The sequence below is a fragment of the Lipophrys pholis genome (genome assembly GCF_963383615.2).
Source record: "Lipophrys pholis genome assembly, chromosome: 3".
Taxonomy (NCBI): domain Eukaryota; kingdom Metazoa; phylum Chordata; class Actinopteri; order Blenniiformes; family Blenniidae; genus Lipophrys; species Lipophrys pholis.
In genome coordinates, this window is record NC_137627.1 from 4,480,904 (window position 1) to 4,508,734 (window position 27,831).

Here is a 27,831-nt window from a genome sequence, read left to right on the forward strand (position 1 = left end):
AATTTGCTTCTGGGAATTCTTCTGAAATTTTCCTACATTCCCAGTTTGACAGATTTATTTTTCTCCCACTCTGAAGTCAGAACTACCACTTTTTAGAAGTCTGAAGATTCCGGCTTCCCAGAAGTCGGAACTTTTCCCACTTCCCAGAAGTCGGAACTTTTCCCGCTTCCCAGAAGTCGGAACATTTCCCGCTTCCCAGTCAAAGGCCTGTCACTCCACAAGTGGGAGGGATAACAGCTGACTTCCATGTAGCGTCTCTGTAAATAGCGGCTAACATTAGACTAACGCTTGCCTTACTGTAGTTCGAGGAAAGGAGAGCAAAAAAAAAAGCAAGAATTCCTCGTTTCAAAATTTACTCACATTCCAGTTTTTGGATCATGTAGTGTGTATTTATATTTGTAGTAAAGTATTTATCGATCGTCACCGTATATGGTCCTTTACTTTTCTTTGTCGCCCACCTTTATTTGCTCAAACTGACATACAACAACGCATGAAATGGTATTTATCTGAAGCACATGCAAACTCGCAATTGGTCCCTGTGATCATGTGACCTAGTTCATACTTGGGGTTGGACTGAACTATGACACCAATTTACACTAATTTTCTATGGTTTTTTTATGTTGTTTTTTTTTTTTTTTTTTTTAAATCACGTCATTTCCTAGTAAGCGTTTTGGAGAGAGTTCATATGCCTTATGTGTAAACTGAAAAAAAAAAAAAAGACAGATTAAATCTACATGTATTCATTTTTTTCATTGAGTCTTCAAATGCAACCAAAGACGTTAGAAGCACAACAGTGACTTACTGTCACATGATTAAGGTGTTAAAGTGGGACTATAATCAAAAAGCGGCCCAGTAACCGAAAACAATGTATGTAGTTTGAAGGCACAAGCAGTAACATTGCGCAAAATGTAAAGTTTTTAAGAAGTGAAGAATTGTTTCTGTTTCACATTCTGGAGATTAATAAAAGTCGATTTACATAATTATTTGCTGATTTAAAAAAATTGCCTTATTTAGCTCATAATGTTTAAATATATGGCTCCTCAGTTCATCTCTTCAATTCTCCCTCTCTGGTGTAATTTGTAATTTGACACCAGCAGAGTTTGGAGCACATGACCATATAAGGGAATCTTACCTAGCTGATGTTAACGGGTCCAAATTAAGCATTGACAGCAAACAATATCTTCACTAAAGGGTTTTAAGGTCCAGTGGACTTTATTGTGAGATACGTAAATGATTTCTTTTGTGTGAAGACATTTTGCACAGAGAAAGAAGTCGACATCAGTCGTCTTAAAAAATAATTCCAACCTGAACAAGCTTTCTGTCTCGCAGTGTCATGTGATTGTAAAAAAAAATGTTTTACGTGGTTTATATCATTTAGATTTATGCTCGTTCGGATTAGCTTTGATTCAAGCACTTAATGTTCTTTTCCCGTAACGTGCATCACTAACTCACAGTATATTATTCATAGGACATATAGGTCAGCTGCTGTAAATAAACTGAATTCTCTCTTTGATAACATCTGGTTGAGAAATGAAGCAAGGATCTTTCTCTCTTTTTTTTAATTAACATCGGAAGATTTAAGCAATACTGCAATTTTCCATCAGGTGGCAGTGCTGAGTCACTGTGGTATCAAGTTCAGATCCTGCGTGTAGTAAACAACAGATGAAGTCACTCATACTTAATCAATTTCTTCTTGTTGGGTTAAAAAAACCCACAAGCTGCCCAAGTGACTCGGTACGCCCTCTTGTGGTATGAGATGGTATCACAATAACAAACAAAATGTTGATTGAGTCAAGCTAATCTTCAAAACTGTCAACTGAAAATATCAGCGACATTTCTTCGAAGAATAGAAGAACCAGGAGGATGGACGATAATATTTTGTTGGATTATGAGTAGACGTAACATTTTCCATTTGAGCCATAATATCATTAATTTTTTTGATTCGCACATCTTCAAAGTCCTCGTGAATCAATCCGTCAGCCTTCCCCCAAGTATGATTTAAAAAAAAAACAAAACAACCCTCCATCACTATGCGTCGTCAGGGATCTACAGGGTTAACGGCAATGCTACTGTACAATCAGGAGTCCCGCGCTGTCTTCCTCCTTGTTTTGGTTTCCAGTCATTTGCTCCTTATCGAGTCCCGGTAACGGGCAGATGTGACGGGCTGTTAAAGGCTGTGATCGACTGCCGGATTAGCCGAAGCGGCTAATGACACAGATCCGTCAGATAGGCTGCCAGTCCACCCCCCACCCATCCCCCCCCACCCCCCGGGAAGGAAGCGACTGGTTGTTTTGAACGGCTTGTTTCCTCTTGGTTTTGTTGTTGCACAAGTCATTTCACTCGTCTTCATGATCATCAAACACTAGAATGGATGGAAGAGGCCACGTCGCTATGGAAAGGAGAAGTCATTGAACAACAACACCACTGCCTGTAATCTCCAACTCTGCAAACCCGTTTTTATCCTCCTTTGACTTTTGCTTGTTAAAGACGACTCCCGTTTCCCCACAAGACGTCCATGTACATCTCCAGATAACTGTATTTTTAAAGTACTCTTGTTGACGACACAGTACTGACCCCACTCCCCCTGTTTTCTCAAAGCAGAGGGAGAAAAGAAAACCTGACGCTCAATAAAGATATTTGATATGTTTAACCGACCGGGTTTCTTTGCCTTCATGAGAGATTTGATGACGACACGTGAAGCGATCAGTAATTTTCTTTATTCGTTCAAGCATTTACAAGAAAAGATGAGTATGAAGCTTTCTTTAAGGCGCTGGGCAGATATCCAGAGGCGGGAATACATAAAGATTGGGTTGAACATGTCAAGTGATGCTGCTGTGAGAAACGCTGCCTCCAGTCGGGGTTCAGTCTGTACACAGAACAGCAGCTACGCTACAACACGGCTGATACACAGGTTACTGCCACGAGAGTTAAAGTACCAAACAGTTTGTAAGTGACCTAAACACAAAAGCCCGACGCTGAACCCACGCACAGACGGTGTGGGTGACTTTGGTCTCGTCAGATTCCCATCTGATTGACGGCTTTGATAAAGTCACAGTGGCACACGGCGCCGCTTTGGGTTGTGTGTGTTTTATGAGGGTCTTCTCTCACTTACAGGCAGCATCACCGTCACACAATAACAAGCTTGTGAGGATTGAGCTCAGGAATTACAAACTGATAGCTGGGAAGCGTTAAGGAATCCCTCGGTTTGAGGGGGAGTTTAGTCAGGCATTGGAAGGCTGCTTGCTTGTTTGTTTGTTTGTTTTCTCCTCCCTAGATGTGCTCTGTCTTCACGTTTATCCCACTTTGAGCTGCAGGAGTCTCCAGCCTCGGTCAGTACGAGATGGTTAGTGGGCGTCTTGGCGTCCGTGTCCAGGCTCAGTGCGGCTGGAACGTCTTGGCCAAGTCCTCCAACCCGGACATCAACTTCTGCTCCTCCAGAGGGGAGCTGTGGGTCCAGGCCAGCGGCAGGTGGGTGGACACCATCTTTCGGTCTGTAAACACAAAAGAGGAACTTCAAGAAGTACCCATCGATTTTCTTCATGGTGTCAGGAATGCGTACAGTTTAGTACTGGTCATTATAAATCCAAACACTGAACCTGTTGGTCCCTTTTCTCTACTGTTCCAGACGTTTGGTCTTCCTTCGTAGATTACTGCATTCTAAACCGACCGTTTGATTTTCACGACACTCCTAAGGGTTTCTAATACGTCGCTAAAGAAGATTTATGAATGGTTATTAGCCAACTCTGGCTTATACATGAGTCATAATTCAATATGTCGCAAAAATCTAATTTCATGAGAAACAAAATGCAAAGATAAATATATATTTTAGTCACATCTGCACAGTGATGGTCCCTATTTTTCTTGTAATCTCCACCAAACGTTCAACATCTTGTGCAGTTTTATTTGACGTAAGACCTACAACTTCTAGATAGTAGATCTCCTTTCGTCAATCTCTCCAGCAATTTATTAAAAAAAAATTTAAATGCTGATGGAAAAAAATTAGACTGTTAAATGAGATCACTCTGCAGACCTTATTGGAGTCACCAGTTGTTCCCAACATGGAAGTCCAGGATACCCCAATAAAATGGGGGCGTCAACAATCAGATTTGCACATGTAGACGTAAATCTAGACTGAGACATGTTTTAGATTCTCGGAACAGGCCTGGAACATTTCCTATTGCTTTTATTTTGAAGGGTCCTGCCTGCGTATGCTGGTGTTGGTGGCTGTGTCCACCAGTGTTTGTCTTCACTGTAATGTTCGCTCAAATCAGGCCCCATTGTGTCTGCAGCCTTTGTTTTAAACCAGCGTGAGCGGCCTCCTGTAGAACAAACTAGAACCCAGTGGTAATTAAATCAAGCAAAAGTAAACAAAAGTTAAATATTACTGCTTGAGCTATTCTGCATCGTTTTGATTCCTGCGGTTTTCAGGGCTGCACATGAAAGCTTGAATTAAAATGTGTGGGTGGCCTCAATAAACTGAATAACTACTTCACTATAGACAACTGGTGTGATTCAGACGCCTGCAGCAGGTCTGTATATAAGTGCTTTTTTATTCAACCCCTGAAAAAAAAAAAATAAAGAGAAATGTACCCTGTAGGGCAAACACTTTCAATTACTCACATTTGAGCCCAATGTTAATTATTTTTAAATAATTGTATAATTAATGCATTTTAAGGTGGACATCATGAAAAGCAAAATTTTAAATGAATAGCTGTAATATACAGACCCCCAGGTAAATATCTCCAGCTGTCAAATTTCATTCAGTAATCTGTTATAATTTGTCCACTCTGGTAGAAAAGATGAGATTTTTATGGACTTCACCATAATCGAAGTTGACGATTCCTGCTTTTCGTATATCCAGTCATCACTGGGCTAATTTAGACTGATAAACAACTACTAGAGCAAACTAGAGCGCTCCATGGAGGAGGACCTGGAAATCAGAGATAGTATGTGTTTGTTGGAGGTTGCTCGTCCAATCAGGTCACAGTCTCCTTCTTCAAGGCCACTCGTAGGCGTGTGTGTGTGTGTGTGTGTGTGTGTGTGTGTGAGTGTGTGTGTGTGTGTGTGTGTGTGTGTGTGTGTGTGTGTGTGTGTGTGTGTGTGTGTGTGTGTGTGTGTGTGTGTGTGTGTGTGTGTGTGTGTGTGTGTGTGTGTGTGTGTGTGTGTGTGTGTGTGTGTGCGTGCGTGCGCGCGTGCGTGCGTGCGTGCGCGCGTGTGTGTGTGTGTGTGTGTATGTGTGTGTGTATTGACAGGGACTCTGTACACTCTGGCAGTATCTGGCACCAAATGCAGCCACCAGCTGCAGTGGACGCGAGCCAAACCCTCAGACACACTCATACAGCCTCATCCAGTCACAAACTCTTAATTCAGCCAGCGCTGTTCTTCTTTCCTCAGTGTGTTTTTCGCCCTTTGTTTTTTGATAAATAAGATTAAAAAAATAAATTTTGAGGCAAATTTTCTCATAAAATTCTGTAATTATTGCAAATCTATGAAAAATGTTTGTTGTTGATCCATAATTTTGAGCTCATAGTGCAGCGTTACATGCATTGACTGATTAGTATATTTTTATGCGCAGTGGTCGTATAGTGAGTTGCAGTCACAGAAATAGTCACTGTCTAATCTTAAACAAAAAACAAGTCTATAATCCTCCAACGAAATCCACGTTTTAAGGGAATTTTGTCATGTTTTGCTGATATTTTGACAGCAGGCGTTAATTTGCACTATTAGTGGATCTCAAATATTGAAATATAATTAAAGTTATATGATTTATCTATTTAAAAAAACTAAAATGTTTGTAGGATTTAAGATTTATTAGCGATTATGTTGTGCAAAAAAAAGAGTAAAATATAAGAATATTAAATATAATATTTTGAGTATACTGTATTTTGGATTTTCATGACAAATTATAGAGAATAATTTAAAAAAAAGTTTGAAAAATCATTTTATGTTTAACATATCTAGAAAACTGTATATGGAAGTTTCATTGTTTGAAATAAATGATGGGGATAAAAAGATTTTTTCATTGAATTCCCATTTTTCAGAAAGTAAGTCAATCCTCACAATAACTTATAGATCAACTTTTCACTTGAGTAAAAAAAAAAAGTAAAGATGGAAGCACTCTAAATTCACATGAAAAAACATATCAAGTGAAAAAGCATCGTTCTTGCATTTTCAGAGAAGTTATGCATTTAGATGAGAATACTTCGGCTATGAAGTTGGATTGTTATTACAGGTGACTAAACTATGAAACTACCAAGTCCCAGGAGAGCCGTGACCCTCTGGAGGCAAACATTGTTATGGTCCATCTAATCATGCATGTGCAGAAGAACTGTTTACCACAACAGTGGTGTGCATAAGCAGTCGCAGCGTTTCATCTACATGGAGATGGAGTCGATGCTTTTTCAAAAAGTTCCACCTTGGGAGCCATTTTCAAAATGTTGTGTTTTCAGTGAGCCTAATTGATTTATCGCTCTCGACTTTAGATTTGAGGATATTAACCATTGAAACTGAACCTATCTCCACCCTACCGGCAGATTTCTGTCGGTGTTTTTTGAATCGGCTCCGTACCCTGATAGAAGCGCCCACTGGGGTTTGCGCCGGCGGCCTCGGAGACGGCGAGCCACACCACCGTGTCAGCGCCCTGCTCCGGAGTCCGCAGGCTGTCCTTCATGGACCGGTGGAAGTCTGGCATGGCGTTGGCCACGGCTGTAGCGGAAAAACAAACAGGAATCCAAAACAAACGCAGTTTACCAATTCTTACGGCGTCAGGTTTGTCATCCGGTGTGTGAACGCGGCGTTACCTGGAGTGTCCACCCAGCCAGGATGCATGACCGAGAAGTGGATGTTGTTGTGAGTCTTTGCCAGCTGCTCTGTCATCACGACCTGCTGCCTCTGAAACACACATGTATGAACGCGGCGTGACGTCGCCGTGAGGCCAAACAAACTGGCACGAGAAATATAAACTGCAAAATACAAAAGCTGTGGCATTTTTAGTTGATACTCCACAATTAGTGTTTCTTGCTCCTGCACACCTGATTCAAATGAATGGCTTAGTATTACCTATTTTTTTGAATGAGGGGTGTTGGAGCAGCGAAACATTTAAAGTCTGCAGGACAAGACCCCCCGGGCTCTGGTTTGGGGGAAAAGAAATATAGAAATGGGAAGTTCTGGAGCATAAACATTGTTAGGAGCCTTTAAATACAGAAATTGTACCCTGGAGCTCCAAAACAGGGTCACTTTTGGTGACTGCTGCTCTTCTGTAGAATGCTTGAGGTGTGGCGTACCACAGGGCTAAGTCCCGGGTCCGCTGCTTTTTTCTGTATAAACCACTTGGACACAGTCGCAATATTAATTTTCGCCTTTTATGAAGAAGACACTCTGCTATATTTCTCTTTTGACCCCACTAATGACTTTCACCTAACCTCTCTCAATGACATCCACTTCAAGTAACGTTCAGAATTTTAATTCATTCGGATGTGAGGTCATTTTAATTGGTTTAAACTCAAACCATTCTAATGGCCATTCATTGTTTCTTGACACCCTTTTATTCAGCTCAAACATAACCAAACTCCAGGTAACACACAATGTGTGGCTCCGGCTGCTCACTCATCGTCTTAAAACAGAACCTTTCACCTCAATTTTAGATTTGGCAACGATTTGGGATTAATTTGATATTTTAATCATCACTCCAAGGTGAAGCTGGAAATGTCACCCGAGTACATCACTCAACATTATTATGACCCAAAATATAATCGGAGATCCACTGATGGCCTCTAATGAACAAGACTAAAAACTGAAGGTGACGTAGGTGTGGAACAACCCAATCCTGTCCACTGATATAAAACATAATAATTTCCCCAGGAGGATTAATAAAGTAGGCTTTCTTCTGTCTTTCTTTCTCTATGTGATTCTAAATGTTTAAGAAAGAATTCATATTGTCAAGTTATGTAACAACACATGCAGCATTTGATGCAGTCAAAGTGGTTGTGTTGGTCACCAATGCATGTGAAGTCCTTTTGGAAAAGTGAATAAAGAATTGTCACTGTGTTCAACAGAACACAAAGATCCTTACTTTTTGTGCTTATTTCATTTCGACATCCTCGGTTTCAAACCTGTACGACCATTTTTTTGACAATCAGATCACAAGCTGGTGTTCTTACTGCACCTTGTGCTGGGCGTAGACCAAGGTGCCGTCGTAGCGACCCCTCTCAGACTGCAGGTTTCCTGTCCTCAGCTTCTGTACCAACATCCCCCCAGACGACACTGTGATCTGAAGGAGAAGCAGCGTGAAAGAACTGCAACCCGTCGTCTTTCTGATTATTTATTCACTATGTACTTCCTGACTGAGTCTTTTATTGATTCAAGCTCCAACGTGCCAGACTCACCACTCTGGGATCTGTGCTTTTCTCCAGCAGGGGAATGAGACTCTTGGTGAGAATGTAGGCCCCTATGGAAGAAACAGAAATGAACCTCATGGTTGTCCTTGACTTTTCTTTCTATCGATCGCCTTCTCCAAACCTCTGACTCACCCAGGACGTTGGTGGCGAAACTCTTCTCGAGCCCCTCGGCGTTCACGTCTCTCTGACTCATGATGGCACCTGCGTTATTGATCTGCACCCATTTGATTGAAAATCATGCATGGCGGTTAAAAGTGAGGCCTGTTTCATCCCTTTATATCTGCTTGCTGAAAGAATCAAAGCATTTAATGGCGGACGAGGAACGAAGCAGATGTGGCTCACCAGCACATTGAGTGCTTTAAACTTCCTCTTGAAGCCTTCGGCAAACTCCCACACCTTCTTGGTTTCTGACAGGTCCAGAATGTGGACATAAATCTCCTGTAATGACGATAAGGATTGGAAATAAGTATCAAGTCTGGACTCCATTCGAAGGTTGCCTGTGTTTGGGTTTTTGCTGTGAGTCACTCTCTACCTTGTTTCCTGACTCCTTGACAATGTCGGCCCTCGCTTCCTCAGCCTTGTCCTTGTTCCTGCACACCATGTGGACCGTTCCACCTGAGAGAAACATCAGTGAGTCAGCAGCGGGAACAATATAAACCTTCTGTGTGTGTCGTATGTGTGACTATCTTACTATGAGTGCAAATCACATTTAAAACTTTCCCAGTGGAACCTAGTTGTGTTCGTGTTTTTTCATGGGGTTAATTTGGATCTGAGAACAACTCGAGGTCACCCAACCGGAGCTGGGGGAAGTTTTGAGGGGCGGGGATGTCTGGGCTTCTTTGCTTTCCATATTTTCACCACGATCTCATGTGGACTGAGCAGGAAAAAATATAGATGGAAAGAAGAACTCATGTTTGAGTTTGACTAAGATCCACTACATCTGTTTTATTCTACCCCATAAGCCAATGTAAGTATTCTGTTTGCAATTGTTCAAGGTGCCAAAGGTGCCAGGTGTATTGGTTTTTCTCTAGGAGGCTGCAGCTGGTTTGGTGGTCGGAAGGTTGCTGGTTTCATTCTCCATCTCTCTATGTCAAAATTGCGGAAGTATCCTCGAGAAAGACTCTGATTCCCAAACTGCTCCCAATGGATGGCCTGAAGCAGCTGCCTCCATCGGTATGTGCGTGCAAATAACAGTGTACAATGCCTTTGGGGGGCTGCTCAAGCAGTGGAAAAACGCTATAAAGGTGAAATCCATTTAACATTTTATAACTTTTTCAAAAGTAACCCAAACTAATCATGAAACTGACGTTCACAACATCTGAATGAGCTCCAATCTGCTTTAAAGAATCCAGCAGGTTAACCATAGCAACAGCTCGGACTGTCCTGTAATACCGCCTCATACCACAAGATGGTGTTATGAGTTGTTCTTGTGTCATGAGGGAAAAAAAAGCATCAGATGCTGCAGAATAACTTTTGTTCACAAACTAACATGGGATCAAAACGCAGCAGTGGTGATGGTCCAGTCTCTCGCCTCTGGTGTAGTTGGCTCACATCAACTTTCCATTTCTGTTTATTTTAATTCAGCCTTGAAAAATCCGGGAGGTAGTTTACAACTGCACATATTTTTCCTGTTAGAAAGAATGTTGAAAACCCTTGAGAAGCTTATATTATGCACCTATTCCAAACCCAGTCGAAAAATCGATTTGCATTTGAAGTCACGGGATGTTGGTCGAGAGGTTACGGCATTAAAATGTGTTATTCCACATGTTTTATTGACGTCAGTTTCCTCAGGGGTGCAGCCGTGTCCGTACACACATGAATACCCGAGGTCTGTACTCCTGTGAGAATATCTGCTGTGTACATGGAAGGACACACTTCCCAGAGCTTTCATTCATTTGATCCTCGGTATTCCATCCGTAGTGTCTCCAATATCTATAGAACACAGAACTGATGCTATGTGTCCATCGTGTCTGTCAGTATACACACCTAAGCAGGTATTTTGTGTCTGTGTACACACAGCATTTGTACTGAAAGCTTTTTGTGCTCTTTATTTTTTTGGGGTTATTTGCCAAAACTACCAACCCAGTTTTTTAATATCAAGCTTGTTGGAGCGGTGTCGATGTTCAGAGGAGACGGGACTCATTTTTAATAAACTGAGTTATGAGATTTGGCTAAATGAATACCACCTGTCTGCAAAAGTTCCCTTCAATTCCATTTCACTGACACCTCTGAGTTTCTGCTTGGCACAAGTTTATATTAACATGATCCGAAGAGTGCAGTGGAATCATTTGCATGTAAGTTGTTCGGCACTCTTGTTCGTAGCAGAATCGTCCATTGTTCAGGTTCAGGCCCTTCTGCGAGGCGAGTTGTGGACACTAAATGTCCTGCAGGGGTAAGGGGGAGTGTTCTGTGTTAATCGGTCGCTCTGTCTTTGCCCTGTGATGGGAATGGCTCCAGCTCACCTCGACCCGGAGTTTGACAAGGTGATATAGAAAATTGATCGATCAAGTTGTGCAGGTGGCAGAAAATGTATGTGTGTCTCTGAAATGTCTGTCCTGGCCATCATAAAGTGATGCACAATGTTTTGAACTAAATTCTACACACTTAATTCCCTTTTTTTTTTTTTTACAAAGAAGTGACCTACACAATACTGCACTTTTATTTCGAATGACCTTTCATTTTGATAGTTTTTTTCTGATGCTATTGCCAAAAACCAGCATGTTTCTTTGTTTTAAATAGTTACTTTTTTAAAATGTATTTTCATTCATTTTCTTCCGCATATCCATTTCCAGGTCGCGGGGGTGACAGTCTGAGCACTGTCACCCAGATCACAATGCACCATTTAAGAACCTTCCTGCAGGTGGTGAGCCCACAGGAAGGTGACGCCCGGCGTGGGACACGAACCCACTACCCTGAGATTGTGAGATTGTGAGTCTCATGCTCTACCAACTGAGCTAGCCAGGGCAGCTAAAATGTATTTATTAAACTTTTTTTTAATAATGATTAATAATTCTTATTCTTATATACACTGGTAATCTTCACAAAATGCCTCAAATAATGGGCATGTGCACAGTCTTTGCACTTTTTTCTTTGTTAATGATGATCTGGGACGACGTGCAGACGAACTGCTCAGTGGTTTCGGTACCTTTCTTTGCTATGGCCATGGCGGTGGCTCTCCCGATGCCACTGTTGGCTCCTGTGATCATGAAGGAGCGTCCAGCCACGGACACTTCCAGGTCCTTCTCCACGAACCGCTTGGCGGCCGACAGGTGAGCATTCCTGCAAAGACGGCAGGAGACACTGTGTTACGTGTGTGTGTGTGTGATGGTGGTGGTGGTGGTGGTGGTGGTGGGGTCAGAACGGGTCAGGGCTTGAGGTCAGTCTGCTTACTGTACAGCTCCTCCCAGCTTTACTGTACAGATACAATGAAGGCGAGAGTGTGCCTGGCATTGTTTCTGATGAAGAGGCCTGCTGCTCACAACAACGTGTCAGTGTGTGTGTGTGTGGGTGTGGGTGTGGGCGGGTGGGTGGCCCCAAGGACCTCAATCCCCCCCTTTGTCCTTGAAGCCATTGTTGAGGCCGGCTGGTGGAGGGGGGGGGGGGGGGCTTGGGGGGTGCTAATTAAGGAGCTGGGCAGTGAGGTTAAATGCGCGCTCTGTTTGGCGGTGTCATGCAGAGAGCCATTAGCGCAGGGTCAGAGCGGGCTGCCCGGCAGCTCTGCGGGGCAAAAGATAACACAGAACAAAGGGGCAGAAGGGAAACGATGACAAAAGCAGCTCTTCAACCACACTTGGCTCGCTGCTGAGCTGCGATGAGGAAAGGCTGCGTCGGGCTGCGATGGATCACATGGGGGCACATGGAGCCGTGTCGGGGTTAGATTACCAACCTATGGGCCTTCATGCGTTCTGCTGAGTCATCATAATCTGTTGGTTGGTCCTCATACTATTAGATTTTGAAGTTTTGGAGTTGACGGGTGCTCTTTTAGTGATCAATTTGCACATTTTCATTCATTCAGGTTTTAATAATCTAAACAAAAGTTTAGTCAATCACGTGGAGTCAAAATCCAGCCCGCGAGATTTCTTGGCGTAAAATTAAACATAGAACATAGGTTTAATAATTTCAAATCATTCTGATTAGTATATAGTGAATCATTTCATTAAGAGTAGCAGACATATAACCGTGCTGAGGCTCGGGCCAAGAGATCAGGGATACAGCTGTGAAACATTATTTTATCATTGTAAAGCAGTATTAGCATCAAAGGGAGAGGCTGCAGAAATCATGCACTATTAAAAACAACGAGGTCTTGCTTTTTAACTTTACTTGGGTACATTTCACAGTTTTTTCCACCTGAAGACATCTTTAGATAAAAAAAAAAAAGAGACTTTAACACACACAACGCTGAGACCTGAGTTGAAGTATTGTTGACGCTGCCGTGAACGTTCCTTCAACTACCTCGTTTACTGGCCTCAAAGCCCTTCTGTCAGGGTCGTTTTGTAAAAACATGCAGAATGCAGAAACTATTTTTTGGACATTCCACAGAAGATTTCAATAAAATTCATCTTCATGTTGAGATTGTAGTTATTTTCCATAGTAATTGTTTAATTCTGTGAGAATATAGACATTTTCATCACTTCTATCACAACCAAGAAAAACTTTCAATTTAAAGGTTATTGTGGCACTATTTTGCTGGTCTGGCCCATTGAAGATGAAATTGGACTGTATAAGTAATGAACAGCACAAATCTAATGGCTCTATCAGAATTAACAATCTTACATCAAAACTTTTAAAGCTTGTAATTCTTCTGTTTTATTAACCAATTTGAAGTTGGTTTCATTTAACTCAATTTTGATAATCACTTTTTTAATGTCATGTATTCACTTTTTCTGGTGAAGTTATTATCACTTAGACCAAGCCTAACTTAAAAATACAAATAAAAACTTGCAGCTACTACATTATGAAGACTAAGTAAGTTGTGGAGTGACGTTAGAATACCTTGAAGCTCTCTGATGTGTTCACTTCCTTCACCATCAGAAATACAGTTATTTACTATAGTCATCCGTCTAATATTAGAGTGTTATTTTACATAGAGGTTGTGACACACACACACACACACACACACACACACACACACACACACACACACACACACACACACACACACCCTACCTGGTGAACTCGGTCACTCCCTTCAGGAACCAGGCTGAGTTGCGGTACAGAGACATGATGCTTCTCCGGGAGACTCTCACCCTCCCCGGCTCTGTGCTCTGCTTTTACTCTGCAGCAGGACCACGTGGAGACACACACACACACACACACACACACACACACACACACACACACACACACACACACACACACACACACACACACACACACACACACACACACACACACACACACACACACACACACACACACACACACACACACACACACAATGAGTGCCCCATCTATAGTTCAGTTGAGTCAAGCTCAGACTCACCACCTCTAGCACGTCATTGTTCTTTTCCTCTTTTAATAAACTTACGGCTCAAATACGAGTTTAGGGCAGATTCAAACAAATACTCACCAACTTTCAGCTACCAAATGTTTACACTCTTGATCATTGTGATACAATAAAAAACACTCAAAAAGGTGAAAAATAAGAAGGTAAATTATTCAAAAATACATAAATGTGAACATTTTGAAAATTACATTTGAGTAATGATATATGATCATAAAATCTTGTCCATAATTGTACAATTTAGAGTTTTACACTATTTAATATGATATAAATCCTTACCTTACTGACTTTAAAAAATGATATTGTTAATATTTTAAATATTAAAAAATATGAATACATATTGGATATAAAGTCAAGATTATACTGTATAGAGTTATAGGCTGTAGTGTACCAGTAAGGATGTATGCTTCCTTAAAATGATGATGTGATCTATAAAGTTGTTATAATGTTAAAGTTATACAAAATTATCATAACGCAATGCAAAATAATACTATAAGACATCATAATGATGTGACAAAAATCTTAAAATAATTAGAGTCATGTTGATGATATCCAGACTTTTAGTTATTATATATAAAATGATGATGGAAGTGTAACATGTCATATTTATTAGATAAAATTATATTTAGAAAGTGAACAATGGTAAATCTTAAAAAATGGATCATAATTAAGTATTGTAACATCAAAAAGAAGAAGACATGGTTTGGGTTTCTCAATTTTTTTAAATATTTATTTACTTTAAACTTGCAAAGCAAGAAACGTTAACATGGATGATCAGCAGGTAGACATGAAATATATAGAAATATTAAAAGTGTCAAACGGGATGTATGACTTATCATTTTCCCTACTTTTAAACATTAAAACCAAGATTAAACACTCAGATTCCTATGATTTGGAAGGATTAGCATTAGAAAAATAATAATAAGATGGTAAGAAACTTTAGAAAAACTTTCATTCCAAGTAAAACAAAATTGGAAAAAAAAAAATCCCAAACTGGAATCTTCTTTTGAAGTAAATGATTTTAGTGAACTTGTAGGAGGAGGTATATATGTATGTATGTAAGTGTGTATTTGAACTGACTATTGATACGCAGGACGTGATTTTATACTTCTATCATTCCTTTTCGAACATGCAAACGCACTGTATTTTTGTTTTTTCATGTCATATTTGATAAACGTCTCAGAGACATCCCCTAGCCTCTGTCCGTCTTTTCCATCTCACCTGTCCGCGCGCTCCTCTGCAGCCAATCAGCGCGAGGCGCACCGCAGGGCGCGGCTCGGAACGCACAAGGTGAGAGCGCACTGGTGGGGAGGATCAACAATGTCGCTGCATCTCACGTTCCGGTGAGAGCGAGCGGCAGGACTCTGGGATTGTTATAAACCTGCAGGACTTCAGCTCTGTGCGGGGACAATGGTGAGTAAACCTCCCCGAGTCCACACTGTGACGCGCTTTTACGCACCGTCATGTAGTAACATCTATCTGTACATGCTCCAACTGTATGTGCTTTTCCTTTTAAGAAGATGGAAAAACCTGCCATCTGTGTGTTTTGCTTTAATCTCTTTGTGAATTAAAAAGTTTTTAAAGATATCCTACATATCCTGGACGTTGATATTTAGTTCAGTTACTTCGTTTGACCTTCTACTGAGCAACAACATCAGACAGGCAAATGAATGCAAATGTGATGGAGGATCAGGTCCTCAAACCTCGTCCTGTCACACTGCAGAGAAAAAAGGAAGGATTTAACTTGGAGATATCCTTTTCTTCCTCTCCTTCACTTCACATGTCTGCTGCAGGCAGTGCTGCTGTCATGTAGCTGTAGCTGCACCCAGGGGGCAAAGACCTCTCCTTAATTACCCTTGCACAACCCAAACAGTGGTTTACAGTGTTATTGCACCGAGATGATTCAGAAGGGGAGTGTTTCCCCGCTTAATCTCCATGCTGCTTGTGAAATGTAACTGCATTTTCTGTGTGTTGGGGCTTGCTATTCCTTCTCTGTGAGCATCACATGCTCATTATAGGTCAACATTGAACACTCAACGTTCAGTTTATCCCCCATAAAATATGTATTTGTCTTTTGCTTGTTTTGTTTTTTATGTTTTCAAAAACGGATCCAGCGATTTTTCCCACGTGTGTATAGTGTGTTTACTTCCACACAGATTTTTTTCTACCTCTTGATTAACATGCTATACAGTTATTATTTCCATGCTACCGAGTAGCTCAGGGGTTGAGGTCACGAGTTTGAATTACACTGCTGACACGTCGCCACAATGAGCTCCTAAACGAACCCCTTAATCCCAAATTCAGAGTTGCCTCAGGAAGAGCATTATGATCAGCAGGTGAAAGATAAATACAATTTAAGATCAGCTGCAGCCGTTGGCTGGGATGATGCCGCAGCATATCGGGTTGATCTGGAGCCCTGCTCCTCCAAACAACAACCACAACTTTATTTTCACAGAATCTTTCGGTCAAACCCCTTGTGTGCAACAAGTAGAGTGTCTAGCAGTTGTGAGCAGCTCACGTGTGCACACCCTGCTGTGCTGGATAACACTGCAACCTGGAGCTTAATGCTTTCCCAGTGACCAGTAGTGCAGTAAACTTACTCTGTAAAGCAGGCGGGCGTGAGACCCGAGCTGAGATATCAGTGATCAAACTCTCCTCTAAGCCGTACTATCAGGGGGAGTTTGTTAAAAAAAAAAACCCTTCATAATACAACAGCTATAGGAGAAGTTTGTTGGACATTTGACTGTATTTTGCACCAGAAACTTTCATTAAAATTGGCTTTATATTGAGATTGTAGTCATTTTCCATAGTAATTGTTTGATTCTGTGTGAATTTTGACATTTTCATCATGTACACTCTGCACCACAATAATGTAAAACTTTAAAGTATAAATTTACATGTTATTATGGTACTACTTTACTGTTACTGCCCATTGAAAATAAAATTCTCAATAAAAGCTTTCCCTGGATCATGCCTTTATTGTGCAAGGTGATGCACTCCATTGAAAAAGATCTTGTGACAGATCATCTCAAATGTTTTTTTTCAAAATCAGATTTATTTTCTGAATCGCTCTGCTATGTTTTATAACTTCTGCACACGTTTAACCTTGTGCCCGTGAAGCCTCAGCGTCCATCCAAACACTCCACGGTGAACTCGAGCACTGAGGCGATTGTTCTCATGTAATCAGACACTGAAGCGCACAAAATTCTCATTTGAATGCTCATGTTTGCACATGATGTCAGTCGTAGTGTCACATCGTATAACAAAGGAAATCTTAAAAGCAGATGCTCCCAGGGGTTTACCGAGTGAAGGAAATCACTCGTCTTTACCAAACGATGGAGTCCTGCTGTGCCTTTAATGCACTTCATGCATGTCGTACCTTCAACAGGAGCGGACAAATGTTTCACTGTCACTACCAAGAAACGTGAAACAAATGTTGGTATGGCAGCTGATTTAATAAAAGAACTAATTGTCGCTCGTGGAGCTGATCTTGTTTCTCCACTCGCTGCAGTTTGACTGTGTGGCAGGACGAAGACAGCCAGGAAATAGTTTATTTTCACACTAGTAGGAGACATTTTGGCTTCGTATTATATTATCTAATTGAGCCATTTTTTTACCCCGTTTCGCAATGTACCTAGATTTATTGGTTTAAACGGTGGCACATTTTAAGCCCCCTTTACCCGTTTCCAGTGGTTTTCAGTTTCAGTCTTTCGCCACATCTCAAACGTTCAGGCAAACCAGCATCTATTTCAGTGTGTCTCTGTTCTTGGTTTGTATTTCATCATGTTAGTTTAGTGGGATGTGGCGCGTTTTAGTTGATGATTTACTCTTGAGCGGTGGGTTGCAGACCCCCTGTCCTGGAGCGTTTCGTGTGAAAATGGAGTCATTCCAGCTCTGCGTTATTATTATTCCGCTCCTCAGATACGCTTCATCCTGCTGTTCAGCCGTCAGGGGAAGCTCCGTCTGCAGAAGTGGTTCACGCCGCTGACAGACCGAGAGAAGAAGAAGGTGATCCGCGACATGACGATGTTGGTGCTGGCTCGGCCGCCGCGCTCCTCCAACTTCCTCCAGTGGAGGGACCTCAAGATCGTTTACAAGAGGTGGCCGCAATCCGCACAGAGCTTTAATGGTTAACGTGTTCTCTTGGCTCACTTCAGAAGGCACACAAAGCGCCCGCTCTCAACAATAAGCCCGAGATAACATCAAGGTCTGAGTACACACAGAGAATGACACACATGTGCTCTTCTGTCCCGAACTCCAGCTTCTCTTCCACATGAGAAATCCCCGAGAGGCCAAGCGGTGCAATCCAGTCTCAGGACATGTTGTAACATGTCAGTTCATTCAGATTTTTACTGCAAATTGTACAAATAAGGACTCAATTAAAGTGAAAAGAAATTGTTGAATTTAAAGCTCATCAAAGTTTTCATGAGCCCGATTTACTGAACGTTTTGCATGTTTAATATTGTGCAGAACTGATTACTTAGGAGCTGGTGCTATTAGATTAATGTACAATATGAGTCAGAACATCTGAAAACATTTAAATTGTTAGAAATTACATGTTTCTTTTTAATGCCTTTCTAATAGTGAGAATAATCCCCGGTTCGATTCCAGGCTCTGGAGCCTCTCTGTGGGCAGTTTGCTTGTTCTCCCTAAAACAAAGACACAAATGAAAAGTGACCGTGGGTCAAAATTGTGAACTCAAATAGAAAATTAAATAATCAGGAACTTATAAAGACTGAAGATGTTTGCAGACGTTCTTCATTGCAGCGCTTTTCCTACATGTTGTGATAGTTCGGTTTGTGTGCACAGACTGTTGTGCATTTGGATATTTCCAGCTTGCAGTAGCACGTTGCGGTTTGTTATCAACATTCCTGGAGTCATTGCTCTCTCACGTGTCCTCTCCTCTCCTCTCCTCTCCTCTCCTCTCCTCTCCTCTCCTCTCCTCTCCTCTCCTGCAGGTATGCCAGTCTGTATTTCTGCGCTGGGCTGGAGGAGCAGGATAATGAGCTGCTCGCCCTCGAAGTGCTGCACAGATACGTCGAGCTGTTGGATAAATACTTTGGTAACGTAAGTGGAGCTGAATGTCTGCACAGGAAGAACTCGCGTTATTGAAGCTTCTAATTCATTATCTTTGAGAATTTTTTAAAAAAAGTTTTTCAAATTAGGATCAGCAAACTCTTTTTATGTTCTATTAACATATATAACACGATAGTGTTGGGTGGTCATATTATTTGTATCTGCTAACAGAATGCACTGAGGATTTCATCTGAATAACACACATTTGACTCATAAATATGAAACAACTGTCGTGCCAGTTTCCATATATAAGTATAAAACCATACACCCGGGGTGTCAAACTCATTTTAGTTCATCGGCCACATACAACCCAATTCCACCTTGAATGGGCCGGACCAGTTAAATAGTACTGCAGTTTTAAAATACATTTTAAAAAGGTTTTATCGTGGAACCAGGAGGCCATGACAGTGTCCCATCTAGCTTCTTTATCCTGTGCCTGGTCTGGGTACGTCACAAGACAACCACACACCCTCACACTTTATTTAAGGTCATCAAATAACCAAACTCCACACAGAAAGGCCCAGCCATCATTTCAACCTGTGACATTCTCACTGTGAGGCGAGAGCACTAACCACTGTGGCACCATACAGCCGCTGTAACAGTGCACCAACGAAATGTAGTTAAATTCAACTGTGAAATAGTATTAAAACTATTTATCTGCAGTTAAATAGCAAAAGTTACTCAAGCTGACAATATTTTGTTAAAAATATGGACTCATTTATAAACAGTTTTTACTGAATAGATGATTTTACACAATGTCAGAAGATCACAGTATTAACAGCCAAACATAGTTTGCATTTATTGTTTATATTATGAATATAACATTTTGTGTCATTTACAATGTTATCTGTTTAATATGTATCCCAAACGCAGAAGTGGCCAGAGATGGTCCAGTGTCGGGCGCTTGTAAACATCCACTGCATGGTAGTAAATGTAGATAAAAATGCTGCGCGTATAACAGCTATTGTCGGAGACTGTTTAAACACCCGGCTTCAAGGTTCACCAACACTGGGAGGACTGTGAGCGAGGCCGAGGACAGACGTGACGCAGCCCTGCAGTCTGTCTGCCTCTTCACATCACACATTCTGGACCAGAGCTGCCAAACTCAGCCCACGTAGTGAGGACTGGACGTTTGTGTTGTGCTCCCATTAGGCATGAAACAGTCTTGTGGGGACATGTGTTACACTTGGACTGGACAGTGGGAGCTGAAGAAGGCATTCTGCGTCTCACTAATTATTCTCCTGCTTTCCTGTTTGCAAAGCATCAGGAGCAGTTTTCATCCGTAGGCTTTCAGAATAACAAACATTTTGACTGTTGTGGTCGTGTCAAACTGCTAATTTCAGGTTATATTTTCACAATTATTTGTTGAGTTTATTACATTCCCCTGAGGTTTGAGACGGTATCTGCTGAATGCTTTTAATGGCATTGACATCGTGCTGTTAATGACAAATAAACACATTAGAATTGAATATGGGTCAAACACGGGAGCTCCAGTGACGCCATCTGGTGTTAACATGCTCGGCTTACAAGACGGCCACACCTCCTTAATTACACAGTCGAAAACAGCAAGAAGCAACAGAGTGTGTATGTCATGAAGCGCCTGCAGGTGTTTGTATTGGATTTGCTAAAAATACAGTCTTCAATATCAGCAGAAGGGAATTTAACCATCTGTGACATCAGGGAGAGTTTATTTACTCTCTTGAAGGTGTTCTCTTCTGTATCAGGTGTGCGAGCTCGACATCATCTTCAACTTCGAGAAGGCCTACTTCATCTTGGACGAGTTCCTGATGGGAGGAGAAGTCTTAGAAACCTCCAAGGTAGCGGTGGCTGTTTCTCTGGAGCAGGCGGACACGCTCCAAGAGGTAAAGTCATTTGGAAATATTTGAAAATATACAACAGAAGGCAGCTATTCCCTGTGCTTGTCTCAGGTTCACCACTTGTTCCTTCCTGAGCCACTGTCCCATTGATAATGTAATAATTCTGGCTGTTCTGAATGTAATAAAACCATTAACAAAACAATTTTCCGATAATGTAATGAAATAGCAGTTTTTACAGATAAAAATCACAAAGTGGTTCACAATAAGACATAATAAAACTAATTTTTGCACATATTGGGCCTTAATGTTGTTTCAATTATGTCCTATTTGTCCTATAGTATGTTTTTATAAAATGTTTATAACAATAATGGAGCAGATATTCCTCTACACTATAGGGATGTTGTTACACGATGAGCTTTAGCTACAGACCACTGTGGATAGATTCTTACCCTGCAGACCATACAAGCTTATTGAGATGCTCCGAGACACCAAGTATTTACCTTTGAGGACAAAACGTTGACTTCCTGTCTAATTCACCTCGATTACTAACAATATCATGAGACAATTGAGGTGATTTAATTTGTGAAGTTGGCGTGTAATACCACTTTGTACCACGAGAAGGTGTATCGAGTCACTGGCATGTTGTCTCTAAGTCGAGACTCTAATTTGATCTGTCTAATTTAGGAATTTCTGAATACAGTAGATATAAATGTATAAATATCAAGAAGATAAAAACCACACAGCACACTTTGGCCATGTTTACATGAGAATAGTTAAAGAAAGAAAATATAGATTTTTGTGTTTTCATTTCAGAAAAGTTTTTGCGTTTAGTGACTATGTTGCGTCGCGTTTGTCGGGTCCATCTGAAGTGAAGAAGTGGTGTTGGGAGACGACACTCTGCCATGAGGAACGGTTACTTTAGAGGAGCTTCCATTTGTGGTTGTGCTGCTGACTCGAGACATTTTGAAAATGATGCCCAACGAAATCTTATACAACCTTTAGCTTTACTGTCCAATAATGTAATGTGGTAGTAAGTAATAAAAAACTACAAATGTGTCAGACAAGATCAGACAAAATGCATTAGGTTTTATGATAAATTAATCATTCTAGTGTACTTACTCCGAATAAGTCGATTGAGAGTCAAAGAAAGTTAAGAAATATGACCACTTGCCTGAAAAAAGGGTTAATATGTGGATTTATCGGCAACTGCTCAGTAAAACATCTGAACAGTTGAGGTAAATAGAGGACAACTCTGCAGATTACGTACACACTGTACCTTTAAGTGACCTTCAAATGGTTTACTTCATCTGATAAGAACTTCATGTTGTGTGGTCGCAGACAATGGAAGAATACATGAACAAACCTGCCTACTGAGCCGAGAGAAGACGAGGACGTCTCACACCTGAAGACTTGAAGCGAAACGACCTCTGTGACACGTTTTTATGTCATGACTGTACATTTGCATCTGCAAGTGCCTCTGCAGCCTCATATTTATTCACCTCAGGGTTGTTTTAAGGGGTCGGGGGGAGTAAACATTTGTTTACCCCAAATGTTGCTTTTTGAAGACGCGCGCGTCGTGCGATGGTGAGTAAATGGAGAAACGATGCACAGTAAGGAAAAAAATAAAGTCAATGCTTTATTAACCTCAAGTTTGTCACATATGTTAACATTTAAGAAAGAGATACCAACAAAAAAAACCCACAAGTGAATCTAAAGGATCCAACACTGTTTTTGTGTGTGCGTGTGTGTGTGTGTGTGTGTGTGTGTGTGTGTGTGTGTGTGTGTGTGTGTGTGTGTGTGTGTGTGTGTGTGTGTGTGTGTGTGTGTGTGTGTGTGTGTGTGTGTGTGTGTGCGTGAGACACACATAGTTGGTGTTCTTGAGCGACCAACTCATACTGAAAAAATAGAAACATCAACTGGACGTCTGAACAGGAATATTTCTTCTAATAAATAAGAACTTTTGTAGACCTACAGAAAGTTGACTGCGTGTGTTTATTTTTTCTTCAAAATACTTTATTTCTCTTCCCTCCATTAAAACAAATATATTCATATATGTATCTACAGGCGGGTCTAATTTCCTTGGACAGCTTTGGCATCACTCTCATTAGTCTCTGGGTTCAGGTAGTCCAGGAGTTTCATCACTGCGTCGTCCTCGAAGCCCTGTGCTCGCGTCTCGGCGCCTCGCTCGTCGTCCTCCGACTGTCTTTTCTCGTTCCGGCTTTTGTCTGAGTCCATCTGATCGAAATACTCCTCCACGGCCTTCTCCAACGATCCCGTCGCGGCCTGCCCGACCTCCTCCCGCTTCACGCTGGCTCTGCCGCTGCCGTACGCTGGCTTGGGGTACCGCGCCAGCATCTGAGCTGCCAGATACGCCGCCAGCTTGTCCTCGCCCGCTGCGTCGTCGTAGTCGTTTCTGGGGGAGGTGGGAAGGCGCCTCTGCATGGGGGCGGGTTCCCCCAGACGCCCCACCGACTGAGCGCGCAGTCGCGACGGGAAGCTCTTGTGCAGCCGGGGCTTGGCGGCGGGAGCCGGGTCCTCGGAGCCCCCCAGCCCCAGGATCCTCAGGACCTCCGCCGTCCTCAGCTCCTCCGGGGTCTTCTGCCTGTAAGGCAGTCGTCTGCTGTAGAAGTCTGGGAATCTGTGCGTCTTCTTGGGGTAAATCTGAGAGAGCCTGCTCTTTGCTCGGGATAACTCATTGCTCTTTCGCAGTTTGCTCTGACTCGTCTTGTCCGTTGTTCTGAGCATGTCCATGAGGTCTTCCGGCGGGATCTGGTATTTCTGCGAGACCTGGATGAGCTGATAGACGAGCCGTGGATCTATACTCTGAGCCACTCTCCTCTCGGCCCTCTTCTTCTCCTCTTCCTCCTCCTCTTCTTCCTCTTCCTCGATCTCACGCTTCTGCTCCTCCTCCTCGGTTTTCTCCAGCACTTTCAGGAGGTAGTAGTCCACCAGATTGGCCATGTCGTCCGGGTCGTTCGACCTTTTTGCCAGGTATCTTTCATTGTCTTCCTCCTCTTCATCCTCCTCATCCTCCCCGTTGTTGTCGTCGTTGTACTCGAGCCCTCGGTCGACCTCGTGTCTGTCCTCCTCCTCTTCCTCTTCTCCCAGAGGACCCCAGTCTGCGAGGTTGCCTCCTATGTCGTCGTACGCCACGTCCCTCACATTAAACATGTCTTCATCTTCTAGCTCCTCGCCGTCCTCCACGCTGTCCCCTTCGTCTTGCCTCTTGTGCAGGGTCTTCGGGCTCGTCAGCTTGTCCAGCTCGTCGAAGACGGACTGCAGCGTGGCCAGATTCTGAGGGGTGTACTTCTCCTCCACGTTTTCATTAGTGCGTTTAAAGGGACTGTCACGTTCCTTCCCTTCCCCATCCTCATCTTCCTCATCGCCCTCACCCTCCTCATCCTCATCCTCCTCGTCCTCGAACATCAGGGGCAGCTTCTTGTGGGGCATGATGCCATGCTGCTTCATTCCTGGACCCTCTGATTTTGGGCGAGCTGGCTTTGAGGCTTTGTCTGTCTGCTGGAGTGTGCTGAGGACAGCCTGGAGCAGCTCTTCGCTCTTATCCTCCCTCCCCTCCTCCTCCTGCTCCTCTTCATCATTGCTCTGCGCGGGATTGGAAGCCAGCCTCAGCATGGCATGCAGCTTCTCGGTGTCATCCACGAGGCCGGCGTCGGAACCCGCGGCGAGAGGAGTGCGCTGCTGCTGCTGCTGCTGCTGCTGCTGCTGCTGCTGCTGCTGCTGCGAGTCCAGGCCGGTTCTTTGATGGAGGCCCTGGATGTACTCCAAGGCTTTCAGCATGTCGGAGTTTGGTGCCGGAAAGACGTCCCCTCTCTCGGGGTCCGACTCGCTTCCCCACAGTCTGTGCTCTCGGAGCGAGGCCCCGCGGACTCCGGAGCAGCCGAGGAAGAGGAGGACGGAGAGGAGGTGAGCCAAACAGAGGAGGAGGGGTTTGCTGGATGTGGAGGTCTCGGGGAGTGACGGCATGATGACGCCTGTCGAGGAAAGACAAAGAGCCACATGTCAATGCTGACCTTTACACATGGAACTAACAGGTTCATGGCGGTCACCCATCTGGCATTTCCTCAATGTCTTTTCCCCTCATTCTCAATTTGATTGTCTGATCTGATCTTTAATAGAGACATTTATTCACTAATTGTCATCAGGTCTGCAATCAGACAGCTTCCTTCTGCTTAGAACTCTTTTTTTTTTTTTTGCATTAAACCAAAATGTAGGAAAGTGAAAGTGTCTTAAAAAGGTTTCTTTCATTACTACACGACTATGAGAGGCAGTAGAAGCTAATTTGTTTCTCCTCTTAATGTCCCTGCCTGTTGCTTTGGCTGCTGCTGGAAGATCGGTGGAAGCAGGCTGCCAGCAGCAGTAATATCGGCGGTATTCAGCTCCAGTATAAATCTCATTAGTCTCAAATTGCTGGTCTTCTGAGTCACGGCCCCGTCGTCAAGGTAACCCGGAGAGGCTGATGTTACCACAGAACCTTTATTTTAACACGAAATCCTATCAAAAACAATGACTCATGTCTCTTTTGAGCGTTGCGCCCTCCTTGACTGACGCGTAAACTGAGACAAAGGTGGGATATTTTTATACTGTGATGAAATATGTATGCAAAACACGCTCAGGCTTTTTCTCTCGTTCTAATGCGTAAGTGCATTTTTTTTTAATCTCTGATAAAGGAGCCAAGAATGCACAAAACTCGTGCTCTCTTCCAGTGTTTTACTTTTCATTTTCTTTGTATTATTTGTGCTGTGTCTGGGGCTTACTTTTTTTTTTTTTTTTTTTTTTTTCTTAAGCAGAGAATTACGCAAACAACCCAAAAGGAGGACAAAGAGAGACGCACACAGCGGAAAGCGCATAAACCGTAACATCTGCGGCGGAGCATCAGGTTGGACAGAAAAAATAAAACAGCTCCAGAAACAGACGCAAACAAACAAACAAAAACATGGAGAGAAAGAAGCTCTGCGTTTGCTTGTTGTGTGTGAAAAGACGCATATTTGGAGCGCGAGCGGCGATTGATAGAACAACAATAACCGAGTCCTTACCTTGGTGATTAGTTTTCGTCCAGGTCCGTGAGTGATGTGAGCATCTCTCCTCCTCGTGAGTGTGGTTTGAGCACCGCGGACAGCTCCTCTCGCTATTAGAGGACCCACCTGACTCGTGCGTCAGAGCGCGCGGGGAGGATGGGGGAGCGGGGGCGGTGGGGGCGCACGACACTGGCACGCGCGCACGCTTAATTTAAGGGTGGGCCGCTCATGTCCTTTGGATATGAATTGAAAGTAGTTCGGAGCCAGCTGCTGCTAAATGAAATGAATAACGATGGGGAGGAATATTGATGAGCGCTGACAGACGATATCTGATCAGGTTGTTTTCAACACCTCTTCTGCCTCTGTAGTGAAGAAATCCTGATAAAAACAAATAATTTCAGGAAAAAAACAATGAGGAATTTCTGTTGAAATACGCATTTCTATCACTGGATTTGTTGGCGTTGTAATGATCAGTTTTGACCTCCAGCCAACAGTTCGTGAGCTGTGAAGTCAGTAGTTTGTTTTCTACCTCAACCCAATGATGCAATTTAGGATTATCTAATAGACTTGCATCAACTACGAATCTAGAAAATAAAACCCCTTAATGATAATACTTGAACTGAAGTGACTTTTTTTGGAGGATAGATTGTTTTTTTGTGTTTTTCATTTTTATTTTCATAAGAATTTTATTATATTCCCAACATTTTCCTGTTGGACTGAGATTTTGTTCATTGTGTATTCAAAAAAGTAAATGCCAGTATGTACAAATGTCCAAAGTATGGTTTATATACTGTTTTTAATACCTTTCAAAAAGAAAACTAACCTAATAAAATCATGAAATTAGCAACATTTACAGCTTTGTATTGGTCCTTATGACAGGTATTCTTGAAGTGTGTGAAGGGCCTCCTCTGGGGGGCCCTAGGGAGCTGAGAGCATCCGAGAGATGCATTTACTCAACATCCATTGTTTATTTCAACTCCTTAAAGAAAAAAATGAAGAATGACTTGAAGTCGAGCGTAAAACTATGATTCATTTTATTGAAACAAAAGAATAGATGTGATATTTGAAATTAAAACCTGTTCAGGGTGGGCTCATCCTCCCACACTCTGGCAAAACCTGGTTTAATCTATAATTTACAAAAATTAATTACAAGCCTATCTTATCTATTATTTTTCATCCTCTGCACAGACTTGAATGCATTCTGCCAGTTTCGTCTGTTTTGTCTGTGTAGTATTTAGTAGAAACTGCAGCTTGTTGTCAGACGCTGGAGTCTGCAGCAGCACAAAGGGACGGAGACGGTTAAAGCCCACCGATGACTCACACACGGACTGAGCGCCTGAGACGGGTGGGGTGACACTGCAGAGGAGAGTGTGTGTGTTGGGTGTGGGGGGGGGGGGGGGGGGGGGCGATTCAGTGATGTTATGGGGACCTTAAATCCTTTATCCTTCAAATTTTAAGAGGATTTTTGGAGACAAAACTCAACCCCTTGAAAGAAAATCCTTAAAAATTGAGGATAATTCATGTCAGGTTAAGTTATGGTCACTGGCAGGTTAAAATTGCAGCTTTAGAGGAAATTGGACTCATTGCAGGAAACTTTGATAATATATTGATGATATGCATTGACAAGAAGTCTTTTTTTTTTTTTTTAACATCTTTTTAGGATCCAAACCTGGGAACAGACTTGTGGGGTCCAATATAACATGCAGAAACCAATATGTACACAATCATATGTATTTAGGAAGCTAAGCTTACTTTTTTAATGCATCTATTGATTATTTATGTGTTATTGTGAGCAAGGTTGCAATCGCATTGGGTTTAGTGTGATGCACTTTGCTGTGATGGTTAATCAAAGAGTGATATAGAGAACGTCCCACAAAGATATAAAGTGGGTGTGTGTGTGTGTGTGAGACAGAAAGAAAGTGAATGTGAGTGCACTTTGCCAGCAGCCAGTGTGCTCTCTATTTTTGGCTGCCTGTCACATCTCGTCTAGTTTGGATCCGTGT

The 27,831-nt window shown here is 42.4% G+C and overlaps 3 protein-coding genes across 3 annotated transcripts; 1 reads left to right on the plus strand and 2 right to left on the minus strand.

The window, feature by feature from the left end:
• Positions 1–2,696: 2,696 nt before the first annotated feature.
• On the minus strand, positions 2,697–13,634 carry dhrs12la (dehydrogenase/reductase 12-like a). The gene is made up of 10 exons (XM_080459325.1): positions 13,563–13,634; positions 11,542–11,675; positions 8,929–9,011; positions 8,739–8,834; positions 8,529–8,610; positions 8,385–8,446; positions 8,165–8,269; positions 6,801–6,891; positions 6,568–6,705; positions 2,697–3,491 (listed from the first exon to the last, which is right to left on the minus strand). The coding sequence occupies exons 1-10, from the start codon at positions 13,616–13,618 to the stop codon at positions 3,376–3,378; spliced, it is 963 nt and encodes a 320-aa protein (XP_080315451.1). The 5' UTR covers positions 13,619–13,634; the 3' UTR covers positions 2,697–3,375.
• A 1,546-nt stretch (positions 13,635–15,180) lies between these two features.
• Positions 15,181–22,764, plus strand: ap1s3a (adaptor related protein complex 1 subunit sigma 3a). The gene is made up of 5 exons (XM_080459883.1): positions 15,181–15,312; positions 17,821–17,999; positions 18,858–18,966; positions 20,700–20,837; positions 22,131–22,764. The coding sequence occupies exons 1-5, from the start codon at positions 15,310–15,312 to the stop codon at positions 22,164–22,166; spliced, it is 465 nt and encodes a 154-aa protein (XP_080316009.1). The 5' UTR covers positions 15,181–15,309; the 3' UTR covers positions 22,167–22,764.
• Positions 22,399–25,950, minus strand: scg2a (secretogranin II a). Its single transcript, XM_080459881.1, has 2 exons — positions 25,847–25,950; positions 22,399–24,784 (listed from the first exon to the last, which is right to left on the minus strand). The coding sequence occupies exon 2, from the start codon at positions 24,774–24,776 to the stop codon at positions 22,863–22,865; it is 1,914 nt and encodes a 637-aa protein (XP_080316007.1). The 5' UTR covers positions 24,777–24,784; positions 25,847–25,950; the 3' UTR covers positions 22,399–22,862.
• Between the last annotated feature and the right edge of the window lie 1,881 nt (positions 25,951–27,831).